Source organism: Phaenicophaeus curvirostris, chromosome 9 (assembly GCF_032191515.1).
Source record: "Phaenicophaeus curvirostris isolate KB17595 chromosome 9, BPBGC_Pcur_1.0, whole genome shotgun sequence".
NCBI lineage: Eukaryota > Metazoa > Chordata > Aves > Cuculiformes > Cuculidae > Phaenicophaeus > Phaenicophaeus curvirostris.
Window position 1 is genome coordinate 35,351,556 of NC_091400.1, and position 15,022 is coordinate 35,366,577.

At 48.5% G+C, this 15,022-nt stretch overlaps 1 protein-coding gene across 8 annotated transcripts in view; it reads right to left on the reverse strand.

The window, feature by feature from the left end:
• The window catches only part of ASCC1 (activating signal cointegrator 1 complex subunit 1), a 42,665-nt gene that overhangs the window by 1,327 nt on the left and 26,316 nt on the right, over positions 1-15,022 (reverse strand). For 3 of the 8 annotated variants that reach the window (XM_069863927.1, XM_069863933.1, XM_069863928.1), the window contains exons 10-11: positions 3,541-3,643; positions 1,057-1,659 (exon numbers count right to left, since the gene is read on the reverse strand). The exons of 1 other annotated variant lie outside the window; for it this stretch is intronic. In XM_069863927.1, coding sequence (XP_069720028.1) covers positions 1,505-1,659; positions 3,541-3,643 — 258 coding nt within the window. In that variant the 3' untranslated portion in view covers positions 1,057-1,504. Of the gene's footprint in view, positions 1-1,056; positions 1,660-3,517; positions 3,644-15,022 lie in introns of those variants that run through there. 4 more of the 8 variants (XM_069863932.1, XM_069863930.1, XM_069863934.1 and 1 more) reach the window with 2 other exon arrangements.

Consider the following 15,022-nt stretch of genomic DNA (forward strand, 5'->3'; position numbering starts at 1 on the left):
GTAGCACTCAGCTTCAGTTGTCAAAAGCCCAGCAGGCAGCAGCTTCCCGAGGCGCACCGCCCCTTCCTGCGGCAGGCGGCACGGCTGGCAGCTGAGAGCAGCTCCCAGGTCTGTTCTTTGGGTGGCTGATGAGATTTGCCAAGTACCTCTTCAGGCTGGCGGAAAGATGACAGCGACCGGTGTTAAGAGCTCTCAGCGTCTCCCTGCATCGGGCTGCTGGCAATCGCGCTAGTGCTCTGCTCGCTGAGCGAGCGCTTTCGAAGGCGGCCCTTCCTCCTCTGCTGGCAGATCACAAAGGCTTCCGTCTGCAAGGAAAAGCAGAGACAAAAAGCCCAACAACTGCAATTGGGTTCAAGCACAGGCTCCAGGGCAAAGAGCAACCGGCAAAACCACCGATGATTTAATTCCTGGCAGGTGGGTATGTGAGCAAAGAGGAGCAATTTGGTTTGGGAAATACAACTAGCAATGCATTTGGGTGAAAAAAGGAAAGGCACCGTGAATCCTGCCTGCCACCCACCGCTGTCTGTGCATGCGGAGTAGAGCCACACAACCAGCTCCCTTCGTGAGGGGGGAAACGGCATAAAAACCTCTCAAAACTGATTACCAGTACAAAGAGATGCTGCTGGAGCAGTCCTGTCCCCAGCTAACACGCTCTCTGCCTTGGTGACAGCACGACTCCACATTCATGGCAGCAACTAGGCACAAGCAGCAGCGTCCGCCACTGCCACCAATTTCTTGCAAAACATCTAAACACCAGCACCTTCCATTGTTCAAAGTGTTCACCTGCAGCCGAGTTGAAAGCCTGCACCACTATTCCTGCTAAACAGGGAGATTTAGAAGAAAAAACAGTCGTCTTCAGATCTCTGAAGGATTCACGATGGTATCAAACACTTTTGCTCACCTTTCAATGGAGAATTCACCTACAAGGTGCATATTTTTTGACATGCTCCGAAACGGTCACTGGAAAGAGCTCTTGCCATAAATGCTTTCCTATTAACGTAGTTGTGTGCTGGAAGTTTAATTGCAGAAACCATCAATGCAACAGGAGATAAACACTTTGCTTCTGAAGGGAATTAATTTATTTGGAGATAGATATCACACAGGCACGCTGCTGGAGATCCAAGCGATGCTCGGCCTGGATACCGTTAAATCACGCTCCGGGGACTTCTCTTGGATTTTAAATGCTTATTTTAAGAACAAACTTCCTTCTTCTGAAATAAAGCCATGCTTAAACGTCAGTGATTCCTCAAAAGCCACCTGCACCTGTCTTTCTTGGAAAACAAACAGGCAACAGACATCAAATAGGCAACTGCGTGACATTCTGGTTACCAACAGGGAAAGGAGGGAAAAGGATCCTGGATTCCCTAGAAGGGAGGGCAGGCAATACACGTCAGAAAAGCTGCAGGGGAATGCCATGGTTCCTGTCTGGAACGTGCTGTTGAGGACTCATGAGGCATCCCTGCCTGGAGTCCTGTTCAAAATCTGTGTTCTATAAAAACACCTTTCACTGGTGAGTAGACCTGCTGCGGCAGCCGTGCTGCCACTTCAGAAGTTCAGCTGCCCAGACGTCGCGTAGTAGCCGGAGGCATCTGTGGAGAACCTCTGGGAAAGACGCACTGAATCCAGCTGCACCTCTCCAAAGTAGAAGTTCTCGAAGAGCTGAAAGAGAAGAGAAAAACCATCTGAGGGGCACCTCGAGAACAGAGCCGGCAGCTGGTCCATGCATCTCTCGCCAAGCACCGGCCCTGCAAAAAACCTCCACTTACAGCCTTGTTTTGTCTTGAATGAAACTATTCCTAAAAAGACTTTTTCCTCCTACAGACTGAATTTAGCCTTTACAGCAAACAGGGTATGAAATGGCCACGTCTTTTTACCTACAGCAGCCGTTGTTCAAACCCTCCCTCCCTTGCTCTCTGACTCTGTCTCATTTAGGGAGCTTGAGGAGGCTCGGGGTGGCTCTTAAGGTCGCAGGCTCTGCAGGAGCACGGATTGAGGCCAGGGCTCTTTTACCGATCCAGGCCACAGGACCAACGACTTACAGTTACAGCTCAGCCCTAATTCACACTAGCAGGCTAGAGGCTCCCAGCTCTTCATCCCAGGGCTAACCCGGCTTTGTTCAACAAACCCTTCTTTGTTCCACAAAGGCTTGAGTGCAAATTAATGAAAGCAAGCCAACTTGGCGACCCAGAGGGCGTCTCTGCTGATTAATCCAATCTATGAAGCAGACCAAAAAAATGACATCAGAATTTCTTACAGAATTTCTTCAGCAATATTGCTGGAAAGGCATCGTGTCCAAGCATAAAGTGCTCCTCCCATTCCATTAAGTGGCAGGAAATTGCTCTGTCTGGAAACACCAGTTGTGCCTTAGGAAAAGCTTTTCAGTGGAGATGCTAATTTCAAAACTCAGCTTAACTGGAGAGATGTGAGTCACTGAGGGCCCGAGCGGTGCCACTCTCCAAAGTGCCCATTCCATCTGTACCCATTCCATCTGCCTCTGACTGAATGTTCTGTTCCTGCAGGCATGGGGTCAAGACAGTCCTCACCTTCAGACAGTCGCACTCCCTCTCCTGCCAATATAGAAGGCACTAACACTAATGGCCAGTGAAAGCCCAAAGGATTCATTACAACCCATCCCCCTAGAGCCAATGGTGCATCGGTTCCTCCAGACAGCAACTGACTGAAACCCCAAACGCCAAGTTAGCATCTGAAAGGCTGCAGTTCTCCTGCTTTCAAAGCCATTTGGCTCTGCAACTGATTCCAGCAGGACTGCCCTTTGGTTGGTTCTCCCAGATGCAAATACCCATTTGGCAAGGGATCAGCTAGGTTTCTTTCAGGACAATTCCCGGTTTCCCTGCCACTCCTCCACAAAGGAAAGGTGCCTTAAGTACTTAAGTAAAGTGATTCCTCATCTTCAGGGCAGAGCAAGCAGGGCTCCAGGGTACCGGGGCCACAAGCCAGATGACACGCGCTGTGATGTGTCCAGCTGCTGCTCCAGACTGCCAGCTCATCTGGACAACTTTCCCCTCAGCATTTGGCTGAGGTCAGCAATTCCTCATCAACACACGACAGACAGAACAGCATCTCTGAAGAAAAGGGGCATTTAAGCGTGCTGAGCCAGCTCTCAGCGATTGCCAAACCCCTGCTTCGGTCCGAATCGGCTGCAGCTGCAGTCAAATGTGCTGCAGAGCACCTGCTGCCAGCAGCCCGCCTGCCAGCGACCCCTTCCTCCTGCCTGGATCCACCTGTGAGGCAGCACGGGCGGTCGACCCTCACGCTGCTACTGCAAAAAGCATCTGGGTTAGCATGAACGCTGCGAAGCACCGGGTTTCTCTACACCAGACCATGTAGTCACAGGGTGGCCGCCTAGGAGCGGTGCTGGGCAGCTTGTGCTGCTCCTACAGCTCTCCGGCACCTCCCTGCAGCTCATCCTGCCTTTGGGGTGATGCTTGCTCCTTAAGGCATGAGGACTTCTAAGGACTTCTTAGCACAGGGCACAAAGTAATTTGCTGCTACTTGCTGCCGGTTCTTCCGAGTGCGTACTGAGTGCCGCTCTGGACTGGGGGTCTGGAAGGTCCCCATCCCACCACAGCATCCTGGTTTCAAAGGATTCTGTGCGCAGCAGCCGCGGCTCCGAAGCGAGACACTGTTGGAAAAAAAGTTGTGCTAAAGGAGCATCGCAAACAGGGAGAGGAGGAGAAGAGAAATGACCACAGCCACACAAACTCCATTTTATAGAATTAAAGATTTATACAATTAAAGATTAATTATGTTCCCAAAAGCCTGCGTAGTTCATGTTAGAGGACTTAGGATAAAATGTCTCATTAATAAGAGATGGCAGTAAAAAGTCTCTCTCTTTTTGTTTTGGCTGATCTGAGAAGGAAGGATGATTTCCAGCTCTCCAGGGCACGCCACAGCGCTTGCTGCCCATGTGCCCACTCACCCCAAACCTTAACACTCGCCTCTGCCTGAATGGTCATTCATGTCAACGCTCTTTGCCTTCAAAGAGCACTCTCCACCAGTAGAAATGGAAATCACTTCTCTCCATTCCTAACAGAGGGAGCGGTAGGTCTGTGAGTAAGCAAGGAGATGCTAGAATTTGAAAAGGAATTTTTTCATAAGAGAAGGGAGACGAGATGCATTTATGTCTGTAGAATAAAGGTTTTGCAAACATGAAGTAAACAAACAAAATGCTGGGATGTGCTGGTCCCATAGTCAACTCAGGAAGTCAAACTTTTACACAAAGTAGCTAAAGAAACAGCCTTTCAAACACTTGTTTATATCATCTCTGCACACCACAACTTGCTTTTCTTACAAAACACAGATACTTCAAAGCAAAAATTAGTCCATGAGACAAACCCTCCCCCCAGACTCTCTTGTCTCGCACAGCCTCAGGCACGTCAGACCAGAAAGACCATCAAGACACTGCCCAGACCAAGGGCCCTCCCTGTGTATGCTGCTAAAAGCCAAGCAAAACCCTTGTACCAAAGCACTTTGTATTCCCTTTGCTTTTTTAAGACCTACCACCTCTGGTGTGTCCGAACGTGTGTGTGTTTCCCAGGGAGAATGCTGCTAGAACTATTGATTTTTGGTAATGTAGCTGTACTTTCTGAGAGTAAACATGTTACAAGATTTAAAGGACAACCACAGGCATTTTTTTCTCTCTTGTTTCAAGCCAGTTTCTCACCGATGCTTCTTTGCTCCCTGAGGTTTCCCGTGACAGAAGCTACTGGACACCAAGTGTGGGGATCAGAGACAAACCACCAAAAGGCCAAGACCTGCCTTGGGCAGTGGGGAAGGATGCCCCTCAAACATCATCCTCCAATACCCCCCAAACACCAGGAGCTGGCTTCCTGTCCTGAAAGCATCCTGTGGTTGGGTTCCCAGGGGCTCACGAAGAAATTCCAGAAGGCCAAGCCTCTACTTTTGACTTTCACTTCTATTTATCTTGGGGAGAAGCCAAGCAGAGCCAAGAAAGATATTTATATCACCCTGCTCTCCCCAGCCACCACAGAAATGCTCTCGTTTTGGAGGAGGCCTGTAGCTCAGCTGATGAAATGCTTCCTATAAAAGCATTTTAGCACTTTTTATTCTGGGCCAGGAAAGAAGAACCTGGACATTGTTACTCTTCACACACAAATACCGATAACCCTAAGACTTGCCTAGTCCACCTCCTGTCCCTTCTGTGGTTGCCGAGGCCCCAGCTTTCCCCCAAAAGGCTGCAGGGAGCATAAGGAGACGCAGATCAGGAGCAGCCAGGAGGGAGGCAGCAGGAGGAGAAACGCAGTCACCCGCAGTTACCAAAAGCCGTGTCATTTGATTAGAGTGGGACGTGAGGCTCAGCAAAAGCACAGTAATTCTGCAAATCCAAACACTGAAGGATTTATGTCCTCGCTGCCTAAAGAATAAATAAGAGGTTAAGGGCTGGGATTTTTTTTTTCACGTATTATAAATGAAAATGAATCTGATGGAGGTAAAGGTCAGCTTATGAAGTCAACAGCACGCATGCTGTGCAAGCAGCTAACTCCCATCAAGGGAATAGCACTTACCAGACTAAGTGCCCTCTGTCTCCCTGGTGCCTTCCCAAATTAAATTAGAACGGAATAAGGAAAGAGCATTGTTAACTTTTAACCCCAGACCCAGCACCTCTAATCAAATGCGCAAGAGATGTGCTCTGCCTTTCATACCACAGTCAAAGGCTCAGAAACTGCTGGTGAGGATGCCTAGAAGGACACAGCATCTCCCATGGGAAGCGGGTGCCTAGAGAGTGGCACAGCACCCTCTCTGGAGCAGCATCCCAGGACCAGCAGGGGATGGCAGGAACCGAAGCCACACTGCCTTCCCTGAAAGCCACGAGTCTGTGAGGGAGGGAGCATACCAGTCTGAGGATAGCCCACATTCCACATGTCAGGCTCCAAACTACTGTAGGCTCACGTGTGCGAGCACTCTTCCATCTCCCTCTCCCTCTGGAAGGTCGGGTCCAAGAACACAAATCACGTAGGTAGTAATGGAAGGCAGGCAGCACTGCAGTAGCTTCTGGAAAGCAAGCTTTTCTTCATTTCTCCTCAAAAGTCGCTTATTCTGAGCCACAAACAGCTAGCAGCACGCCTGTCGTTTCTAGCATCCCAATTTCTCTCATTTAAGACAATTCCGTTCAGGTGTTGGAAACTCTTCTTCCTCTGGGGTCCGTTCCCATCTATTACCCACAAATTACAGAGCAGGGCTTCCTTGGGGGACGAACAATCATTTTCTGAAGGAAGACAGAGGCTGAAGACTTGTTTCAGAAGAGAAAGAATCACACAGAAAACTGCTCGCTCCTTGCAAACTTGAGCCAAAAACACTAGTACAAACCCCAGCCCCCAAACCACAACTTCCTTATCAAAGGCAAAGCAACAGATCAAAACCAGGATGCCTTTTTTCTGCACTTCTTTCCCCTTTTGCCTAAGCCTCTAAAGTAGGTTTTACTGCAGCACTGCAAAAATAAACGCAAAGGAAGATGATTCCTCGATGAAGCAGTTAAAATGTGTCTAAATGATGTTGTGTTCCCGAGCACAGGTATTTGTCAAGCAGCCATCCTCAGGGGCTTGCTTCCTACAGACAACCCTCCAAGAATGAGACAGCACCTTTGCATTCAGACCTGGAAACAACAGTAATAAATCACGGAGCTAATCCACGTAAGGACAGCAGCAACATGTTTCAGCTCTGGTTATGAAGAGCAGAGATGCCAACGGAAACCGGTGCTTTTAAATCACCTGTCACGGGCTCAACAAGCATGAGAAATATTAATGGATTCGCTTGGAGAGGCACTGGGTGGCGGGAGGACAAAATGCGTCCAGACAAGAAAAGGGAGTAAGAGGTATTTAAAACTTCCTTCACGTAATCCCTGGCTTGCACTCATGCTGCCTGGCCTGGATTTTGCTGCTATCATCAGGATTATTGATCAGGTTTTAAAGCCTTACGTTGTCTATGGTAGTCAGCCAAAAAAAACGACCCATCCTGAATTAATAAACAGTCCAAGCAGCTCTGCCGAGAGCCTCGGTGCTCAGAAATGTCAAGGGAGCAACAATTCACTGCAATGCCTTGCAATTAAAAACTACCAGCAAAGAGCAGCATTACGGCAGGATAAAATGCGTGCACATGGACATTCCCCTCAGTCTGCAGGGAGCTCGCTCTGTTGTGAGCTCCAGCCACAGAAAGCAGCGCCTTAGGGTAGGGGTATTATAGATTAACAGTACAAAACTGTCCCCAGTGAATCAGCGCTGCTGGCAAACAGAGGCATGGAATGCCATCAGCCTGTGACCAATCAGCCGCCCTCAGCAGGGAGCTGAGGGGGGACCCATTTTCCATATCTGGAACAAGCACAGAAATTAGCAACTCCTGAGGCGCAGGGAGGAAGAGGCTCACACATCTGGGAACCTAGAGCTGTGGAAGAGTTCACTGTCATTCCTGCTGCACAGTCCATGCTGAGGACACGACGCCAGCAACCCCTTTTCCCCTGTTTTGCCCAGGTTGAAGGTGTTTATCCACCAAAAGATCCCTTCCAGAAAGGCATACGAGTGCCAGTCGTCTCTGCCTCCGTGGGAGAATACATGCAGGACCACCTTTGACATGCAGCGCTGTGGCCGTGCAAGATCACCCTGGGAACCAGGGTCCAGCAGCAGACAGCAGCACAGAGAGCTCACAGCAGGAGATGAAACTTGAGCTTCAGAGGAGCCGCAGGTTTATGGCTTCATCTGCTCTGCACACAGTGACAACGGTCAACAGCTCACCCAGCAGCTGCAACCCTCAGCATGTCCTGACCAGGAGCAGCGGTGAATCAAGGAACGAAGTCGGAAAGCCAGGATGCACAGGAGGTTGCTTTCCATGGGAAATCAGCACGCTACGGTTCTGATATCCCCTTCGGGGAAGGGAAGACGCAAACAAAATCCCAAGCACCTGCTCACAACCATGGAGAAAAATTAAGCAATGTTTCTGAAGAGGTGTGTCAACTCAGCACAATGAAACCTGTTTGTTTTTAGTCTCTGCAACCTCCCCTGGATATTGCTGGAGGCACACGCAGCAGAGCATGGTCCCAACAGCCCAAATCTTTCTTGCACTATTTTAGACTACAAGGGATGGGAGGGACCCAGGCAAGGTCAGACTATGGGCTACGACTTGCCCAAATAAACACCAGGCTATTTTTCCATCTCATAAGGGATGATACATTTGAATTAATGCTTGTATAACACATCCGTGGCTTAGGATGGAAAACACTGTGGATTTGCAGAGAACAATCGTTCTTCCAAATTATCTGGCTAAAGCACAACTGTGGTACCCACACCAGCTACAGCAGGGAAGGCACCAACTCTTCAACAAACTGCTGTGTTACGGACCAATACCAGCATAAAGCAAGAAGTATTGATAGAGGAAAGGTTACTGATGGCAAAAACCATGGATGCGTTAAAACTAATGGAAAAGAAATGCAGAAATGTGTAAGTAACAGTCAGAAATATGGATGGACTCTAAGAAAGAGTCCATTGAACTCCAGCAAACTCTATCCATTGGAGCTCTTCAGACTAACCTTCTTCAATGCATGAACCACAGGCTCCAATCCTCTTTTTGGGATCCCACCTACCCGCTTAACATGCTTCCCTCCCACACCCTTCCACACAGACCTGTCAGGGCCTTCCAGGTCTGAGCAGCACCTCTGTCACTCTCAGCAAGGCTGATGCCTGAACACTGTTCAGCAATGGAAAGCTGCTGGTAAAAGAAGGACCTCTAGGGCCAGCCTGCCAGTGTCCCATTTCAGTTTGGCTTCGTGGATTTACGCCACCAGCACCTCTCCGCTGACCACGCGAATGGTTTACAGAAGGCTGTTGCCCCCACAGTATGAAAAGGGGAAGCTGCCCCAGCTCCCAGGCTGCAGCACATTCTGGCATGGCTCCTTTGTCCTCACCGTGAGAACTGCACCCAAACCCTTCCCATTTGTGACCTGAACTCCCCCAAACTATGACAAACCCCAAAACAAATCCCAGAACACAAAACACAATTGGGCAACGTGTCAAGATCTGGGGAGTTTGTTCAGTTAATAGATTTCTTTTTTCCTTCTATTTTCAATTTTCATAATATGTTTTCTGAAACAGTCTGGTGCCAAAAAAGAAATATCTGATTCCTGTATTATTCACTCTGGACACCACTCTGCCAATGATTATCTGTCAGAGGTTTAATTATGCTTGGAAGCTTGCCAGCAATAATGTACAAGAATTGTAAGAAAAGCAGGTAGACAGGCATTCATCCAGAAAAGCGGCTCTTCCCAGCATTCCCTGCATCCTCTCCAAATCAGCAACTCCTCTATTTTCATGGTTTTTTAAAAGACTGCTGGGCAGGGACCCAACATTTGACACTGCTGTACAGGTGTGACAGGATCGAGATGTCGTGCAGAGTCACAAGGCAAGGAAGGAAGAGCGGGCTGGGACGGGCGGAGAGGGAAGGTGCTCCTCACTCAGGCTGTCACCACGCTGCCTGCACCAAGGCCTCCACAGCACTAGCCACAAAGCTTGGCAGGTGTTGCAGATCATTTGTTTTGTTCTCCAAGTGTGCAGCTGGCTCTGGAGCGTCTCTCCATCACCACTACAGCATCGAGTCCTTCCACCCAGATAATGTGAAGAACAGCCACTTCCTTCTTTCTTTCTTTCTTGCCTTTCAGCCCCTGGCAGATTTTAAAAGGTGGCAGAAGAGACCCTTCCAACCCACTTCCCTTAGGAAAATTAAAAGATGCAGACTTCAGGAGGGAAAAAATCTGGCTGTAAAAGTCCCTGTCACCTGTCTTTTGGGAGCACAGCTGATCTGTATCATAAGCAAAGCACTAATCCCTTCATCGTTCACTTTCAGCTTGTTGCTTCTCAGGTCATTTATATCCATGAGCTATGCCATGAACCACCAAGACTTGAAATGATGGACAAACGAGCATCGTGGGTTACCAGGAGCCCAAGACAGGATGGGAGTCAGGGCCATCTCCTCTATGAAACAAGAAAAGCCCTTCTCTTTAAATCACTGGTACTGGCCCTTGGAAAGCAATAACAGTACAACCATCTCTATCTGGAAAAGTACTACCAACGCAAGAGCAAGAAGCATGCATGGAGTTCAGAGAGAAAGATCCTTGGTGTACATGAGGGGTGGTTTCTTTTTAGATTTTTATTTTACTGAGCCAAAGTAAATGCCATGTAAACGCCAAGAAGTTTTTGGTACGTTCACAAATACCATCTCATGGGTGCTTTGCCTACATTTCACGTAGTAATCATAAAGTGACAAGCTGAAGAAAGGACCAAAAGAGGTCATTGGCTCCACTGTTCTCCCCTTCTGCAGGGCAGGAGGAGCTCACTGCCGGCAGATTGTGGACTAACAACTCTGCTCCCTCCAAACAACTGTGACTTCCATTTATCCTTCTTCTCTAGGGCAGGGTCTCATTCTCCTTCCCATGACAAAGATCTTCCTAACATCTGCTTGGGATCTCTGGATGTAATTTCAATCCATTATTTATTGCCCTACCATGAAGGACAGAGTGTGCGTTACCAGCTAAAGATTTCACATGCTTCAAGAGCTTTTCCTACGTGTTGTTCTCCTCTTTCCTTTACCAGCCTCAAAACAATTCTTAAGTCTTTTGGTCTCAGCTCACAGATGTTTTCTAGCCCTCCAATTATCTTAACATTGCCTTCTGGGCTCTTTGCACTCATCCATAGCACCCAAAACTGGACAAGTACTTCAACTGAGGGCTAAACGTAGTCAGAGGTTTGCTTTACAGACGTTTGCCTCTCTCTTTTATTTCCACAGACCTGCTCATCTGGCTTGTGTTCTGGAGCAGTCCCCATACCCCAATCTCCCGTCCGTGGGGCTGCTATGGAGGCAGCTCTCCACCCTGCACCGGTGGCACCACTTCCTCCTAGACCTGCCCTTGTTCACAACAGCCCGTCTGTTTCTGCCCTATTTCTCAAGATCATTTGGAGCCATGTTCCCTCCTACTAATATGGGCAGTTTTCCTGCCTCTCCCCACCTGGGTTCCATACGCAAGCCCAAAGGGAGCTTCGTACCACCCATACCACCCTTCTGACCTCCCCGGGCGGGAAGGATGTGAGGTTTCCAGCTGAGCTCTGTGAACATGGAAGCGGCTGATCCCTCTCCTCTGACCACTGCCATGCAAAACCTTGGCTCTTCACAAAACTGGAGCAAAGCCACCCCAGCTGCCAGAGGATGATGTAGCGCTGGGGAGGGTGACACTCAGTAATAGTCTAAATTAATTCATCAGGTCTGATGAACTAATTCATCAGGTCTGGTCAAATAAACTATCTGGGGCCAGATGCAGGCCTTTGCTCAGCTGAGACCCCCTCCCTCCAGGGTCCCCCCCTTCTTCACAAGCCAAATCGAGAGATGCTCCTGCCGCTGCCATGCTGCAAAACCTCAGCTTTAGCTCAGGGTTTTGAGTCCCCCCTCCAGACGCAAATCCATGCAAATTCATGCGCTTGAAGAAATCAAACCCTAGTTGCTATGGTGAAAGGCATTTCACAAACTAAGAAACAAATACAAGTGGGACATTTGGAGGTTAACGGATTTTTGCACATCTTTCAGACAAGAATAAAAAAAACCCTCCAGCACATTAAAGGCTCCGCTAACTTCCCAGACCCTGCTACGCCTCAAATAGGAGGAATTTACAGTACAACTTGCTTAAGGGAACTAATAATCAAGCGCTGCATTTCTCCAAAGAAGCCTCATCCCCGTGGCTCCTAGTACTGCCTATTATAGCAAATGCAGCAACAGTTTTTAATAGCTGAGCTTCAGCTTTGCTGTAGAGACGCCAGGTGGCTTGAAATGCATCCAGGAATACTAGCACAAGGAGCTCCCATCAATGTGACCTCCTCGCTATGCTCACCAAACCACTAAGAGGAGGAGCCCAGTTACAGAGCCAGTAAATTAATTCAGACAGACTCGGAAAATTACCTGGCAGAAGGGTCGCAGCACCTTTGGGGTGAACTGCCTCCTTTTGCTAATCAACATGTTGGATTGGGGGTTTTTTTGGCACTTAAATGTGCTGGACCCCTGTCTTCTATTAAGGCACTGCTATAATTCGACCACTGCCAGCCCTACCAAGAAAAATTGTCCTCTTAAGATCAAAGAGGTGATGCTGTCTCAGCTGGCTGGTGGCAGAGCAGCCACCCTGGGGAAATGAGGAGGTGGGATGACCAGTGGGTGGGAGGCAAAGGCACCTGCAGCGTGACCTCCAAAGGCAGAGGCACCCACAGCTCCTCCACAATGGCTGAGCTGCTGGGCTGGAGAGGTCTGTGGTAGTGCAGGCAGCCCTGCCTGGAAGGAGCAAGAGGATTCAGAAACTTCATAACTCTGTCAAATCCTCCCTCTTCCAGCACTCACAGTTCCTGCTAAAATCAGTCAGAGAGGTTCTGAGCACCTCTGCAAAGAAAGAGGCTTCTCCCCTTTACAGTAAGGTCACCAAACAGAACCCTGTCACATGCAAGCAAGTCAGCACAAACCTTCTGCACTTCCTGCACTGTGTTCTCCTCAGTGCGGCGTCTCAGCCTTCTCTCCATACCTCCAACGCTGCCTCGTTGCTCTGCTCCAAGGCCCCAACACTCCAACAAAGATACTTTTCCTCTATTGTCTAGTCTGATTTCTCAAATGCCACTCCAGATTCCTGTTTCACTGAATGCAAATAATGTGACTAAGCTTTTTTTTTTCTAGAAGAATATCATTCGTAGGAAAGCATTTTCATGGCAACCCCAATTTAATCTCCTTTTTTTCACCAAGATCATACCAGCGTTGATCTCCAGTCTCATCTGCTCAACTGTCACATCCTCCCATCCCACTGTTGCTCTAATTGCACGCTGCTGAGCCCCCTCAATCATTTCAGTATCCCTCGATAATGGCAGGATCAGAACCGAAGGCAAAAATCCTCTCCTCTGCAAAGCAGCATTACAGCCTTTCATTTCTGCTTTTGATTTTTCTGTAAAACCGAGGCAAGGAAAGCACTGGCTTATTTCTGACACAGTGATGTTGCACCACAATCTCTTATTCAGTCTGTTCTCACCCCAGTGGATTTTTATTTGGTATTTTTAACCCTGAACTTTCCAAGCAGCCACCTCCCGTTAAGTACTCATTCCAATGGCTGGTTCTACTTGCGATATGTACCTTTATCACCTTGCTGAGGATAACAAGGAGGATAACAAGCTGTTCTCACCCCTTCCGAGCAGCAGGCAGTCTTCATCCTCACATAACACCAGTTCTTTGCCCATTTGATTTTACCTCAGCTTAAAATCAAACCAGGAAAAGATTTTGTCTCCTTAAATTCAATAACAAAAGTTACACAGGAAAGGCTTGGGTGCCAATGGCTGCAGAACACAAGCACCTCATCCTCACCTGCAAGTGGAGTGGTAACAGTGGCCCTACACAAGAGCACGTGTTAATTTGTTTAACACTTGGTGGGCTGGGTTATTTTGAGGGCTTAGTGGGTGTATCCAGGATGAGATTTTTCTTTTTCATTGTATCTCTCTAGACACTGCATCAAATGTCTTAAAGTGAACTACTGCACTATTCTCACCAAGCAAGATGATGATAACAGAGAACACCGCTGGATTTGTTTGCTATGATGGGCTCTCCACCAGCCCTAGTATGTCAGCCAGTAAGTAAATGCACTTCCTCCCTCCCAGCTCCAAGTGAAAGCAGATACAGTCCCATAATTTAATACCCTGTATGGGGGCTTCAGAAAAGAAGAAGCCTCATTGAATTACACCTGCCCAACCTAGAAGCCCTCCCAGAGCAGTTCTGCAGCCCAGACACTCTGCTCCTGCTGCTGGACCTGGGTCCGGCAGCATGTGTCACTGCCTCGACTGATCCAGTTCCCAGCCTTGCATCCCAGCTTAAAGTCTTCCCTAATGCCCTAAGACATAAGACACACAGCTTTGTGCCTCAGTAGCTGTTCCCTCAGTATTTAATCTTGTAAGCAGCTAATGCCCAGATCCGTTCTAAGTGGTGGGGTTCATCTTTTTCTGTACTCATATTTTGCTTCCCTCTTGTCTGAATGTGCCAAAGACCCTTTTACTCCTCAGACCTCAAGTCAAAAATCATTCCATTTTAACCCAGTGAGAGTCTAAGTGGTTTTCTTCCTACTGTGAGCCTCCCTTTCCTTTAAAAGTATAATAGAAAATTTTGGCCAGGTGGCATCTTCGCATTTCTTTGCATTTTTATTTATTCACCACAGCCTTAGCTTTTTCACTAAGCGAAACAAATAAAAGCCTGGAGGCAGCCAAGCCTTGTCTCCGGAGATGCAGGCAGCTGGCCCAGCTGCCTCTGTGCCAGGGCTGTACTGCTTGGCCAGCTGTGACACAGGGCACGCAGCCACCGCCCAGGAAGGATGCACGAGGAGGCAATGCAGAGGGGTTGCCAAACCAGCATCTCTGAGGCTCAGCCACCCATCAGTCCCCATCCACACTCACGGAAAAGGAGCTGCTACCGTCTTTTAGCAGTGAATTGCTAAAATAAATTGGGATTTCAGTATGTGACTCGGATATTCAAAGGAATTGATCAGCTAGACACTAGCCACCCTAGAACAAATACACACTGCTCCATATAAAGCATCCACAGCTTTAGACTAGGTATTAAGTGGAAATTCTTCACCATGAGGGTGGGGAGGCACTGGCGCAGGTTGCCCAGGGAAGCTGGGGATGCCCCATCCCTGGAAGTGTTCAAGGCCAAGTTGGATGGGGCTTTGAGCATCTTGGTCTGGTGGAACGTGCCCATTGCAGTGGGCTGGAATTAGATGATCTTTAAGGTCCCTTCCAACTCAAACCATTCTACGATTCTATGATTCTTGGGCCTAGGCTAGCCAAGCACGATGTTAAAGTGCCTAGAATATTCCTGGGGGACACAAATCGCTCAGCTCTTGGCTCACGGGTTCTACATTTGCCTGGGCTTTCAGCAGCAGCTAGGGCAGGCAGTGTTTTTCATGGATATTCTTCAAGACAGAAGTAATTTAAACTCCCAA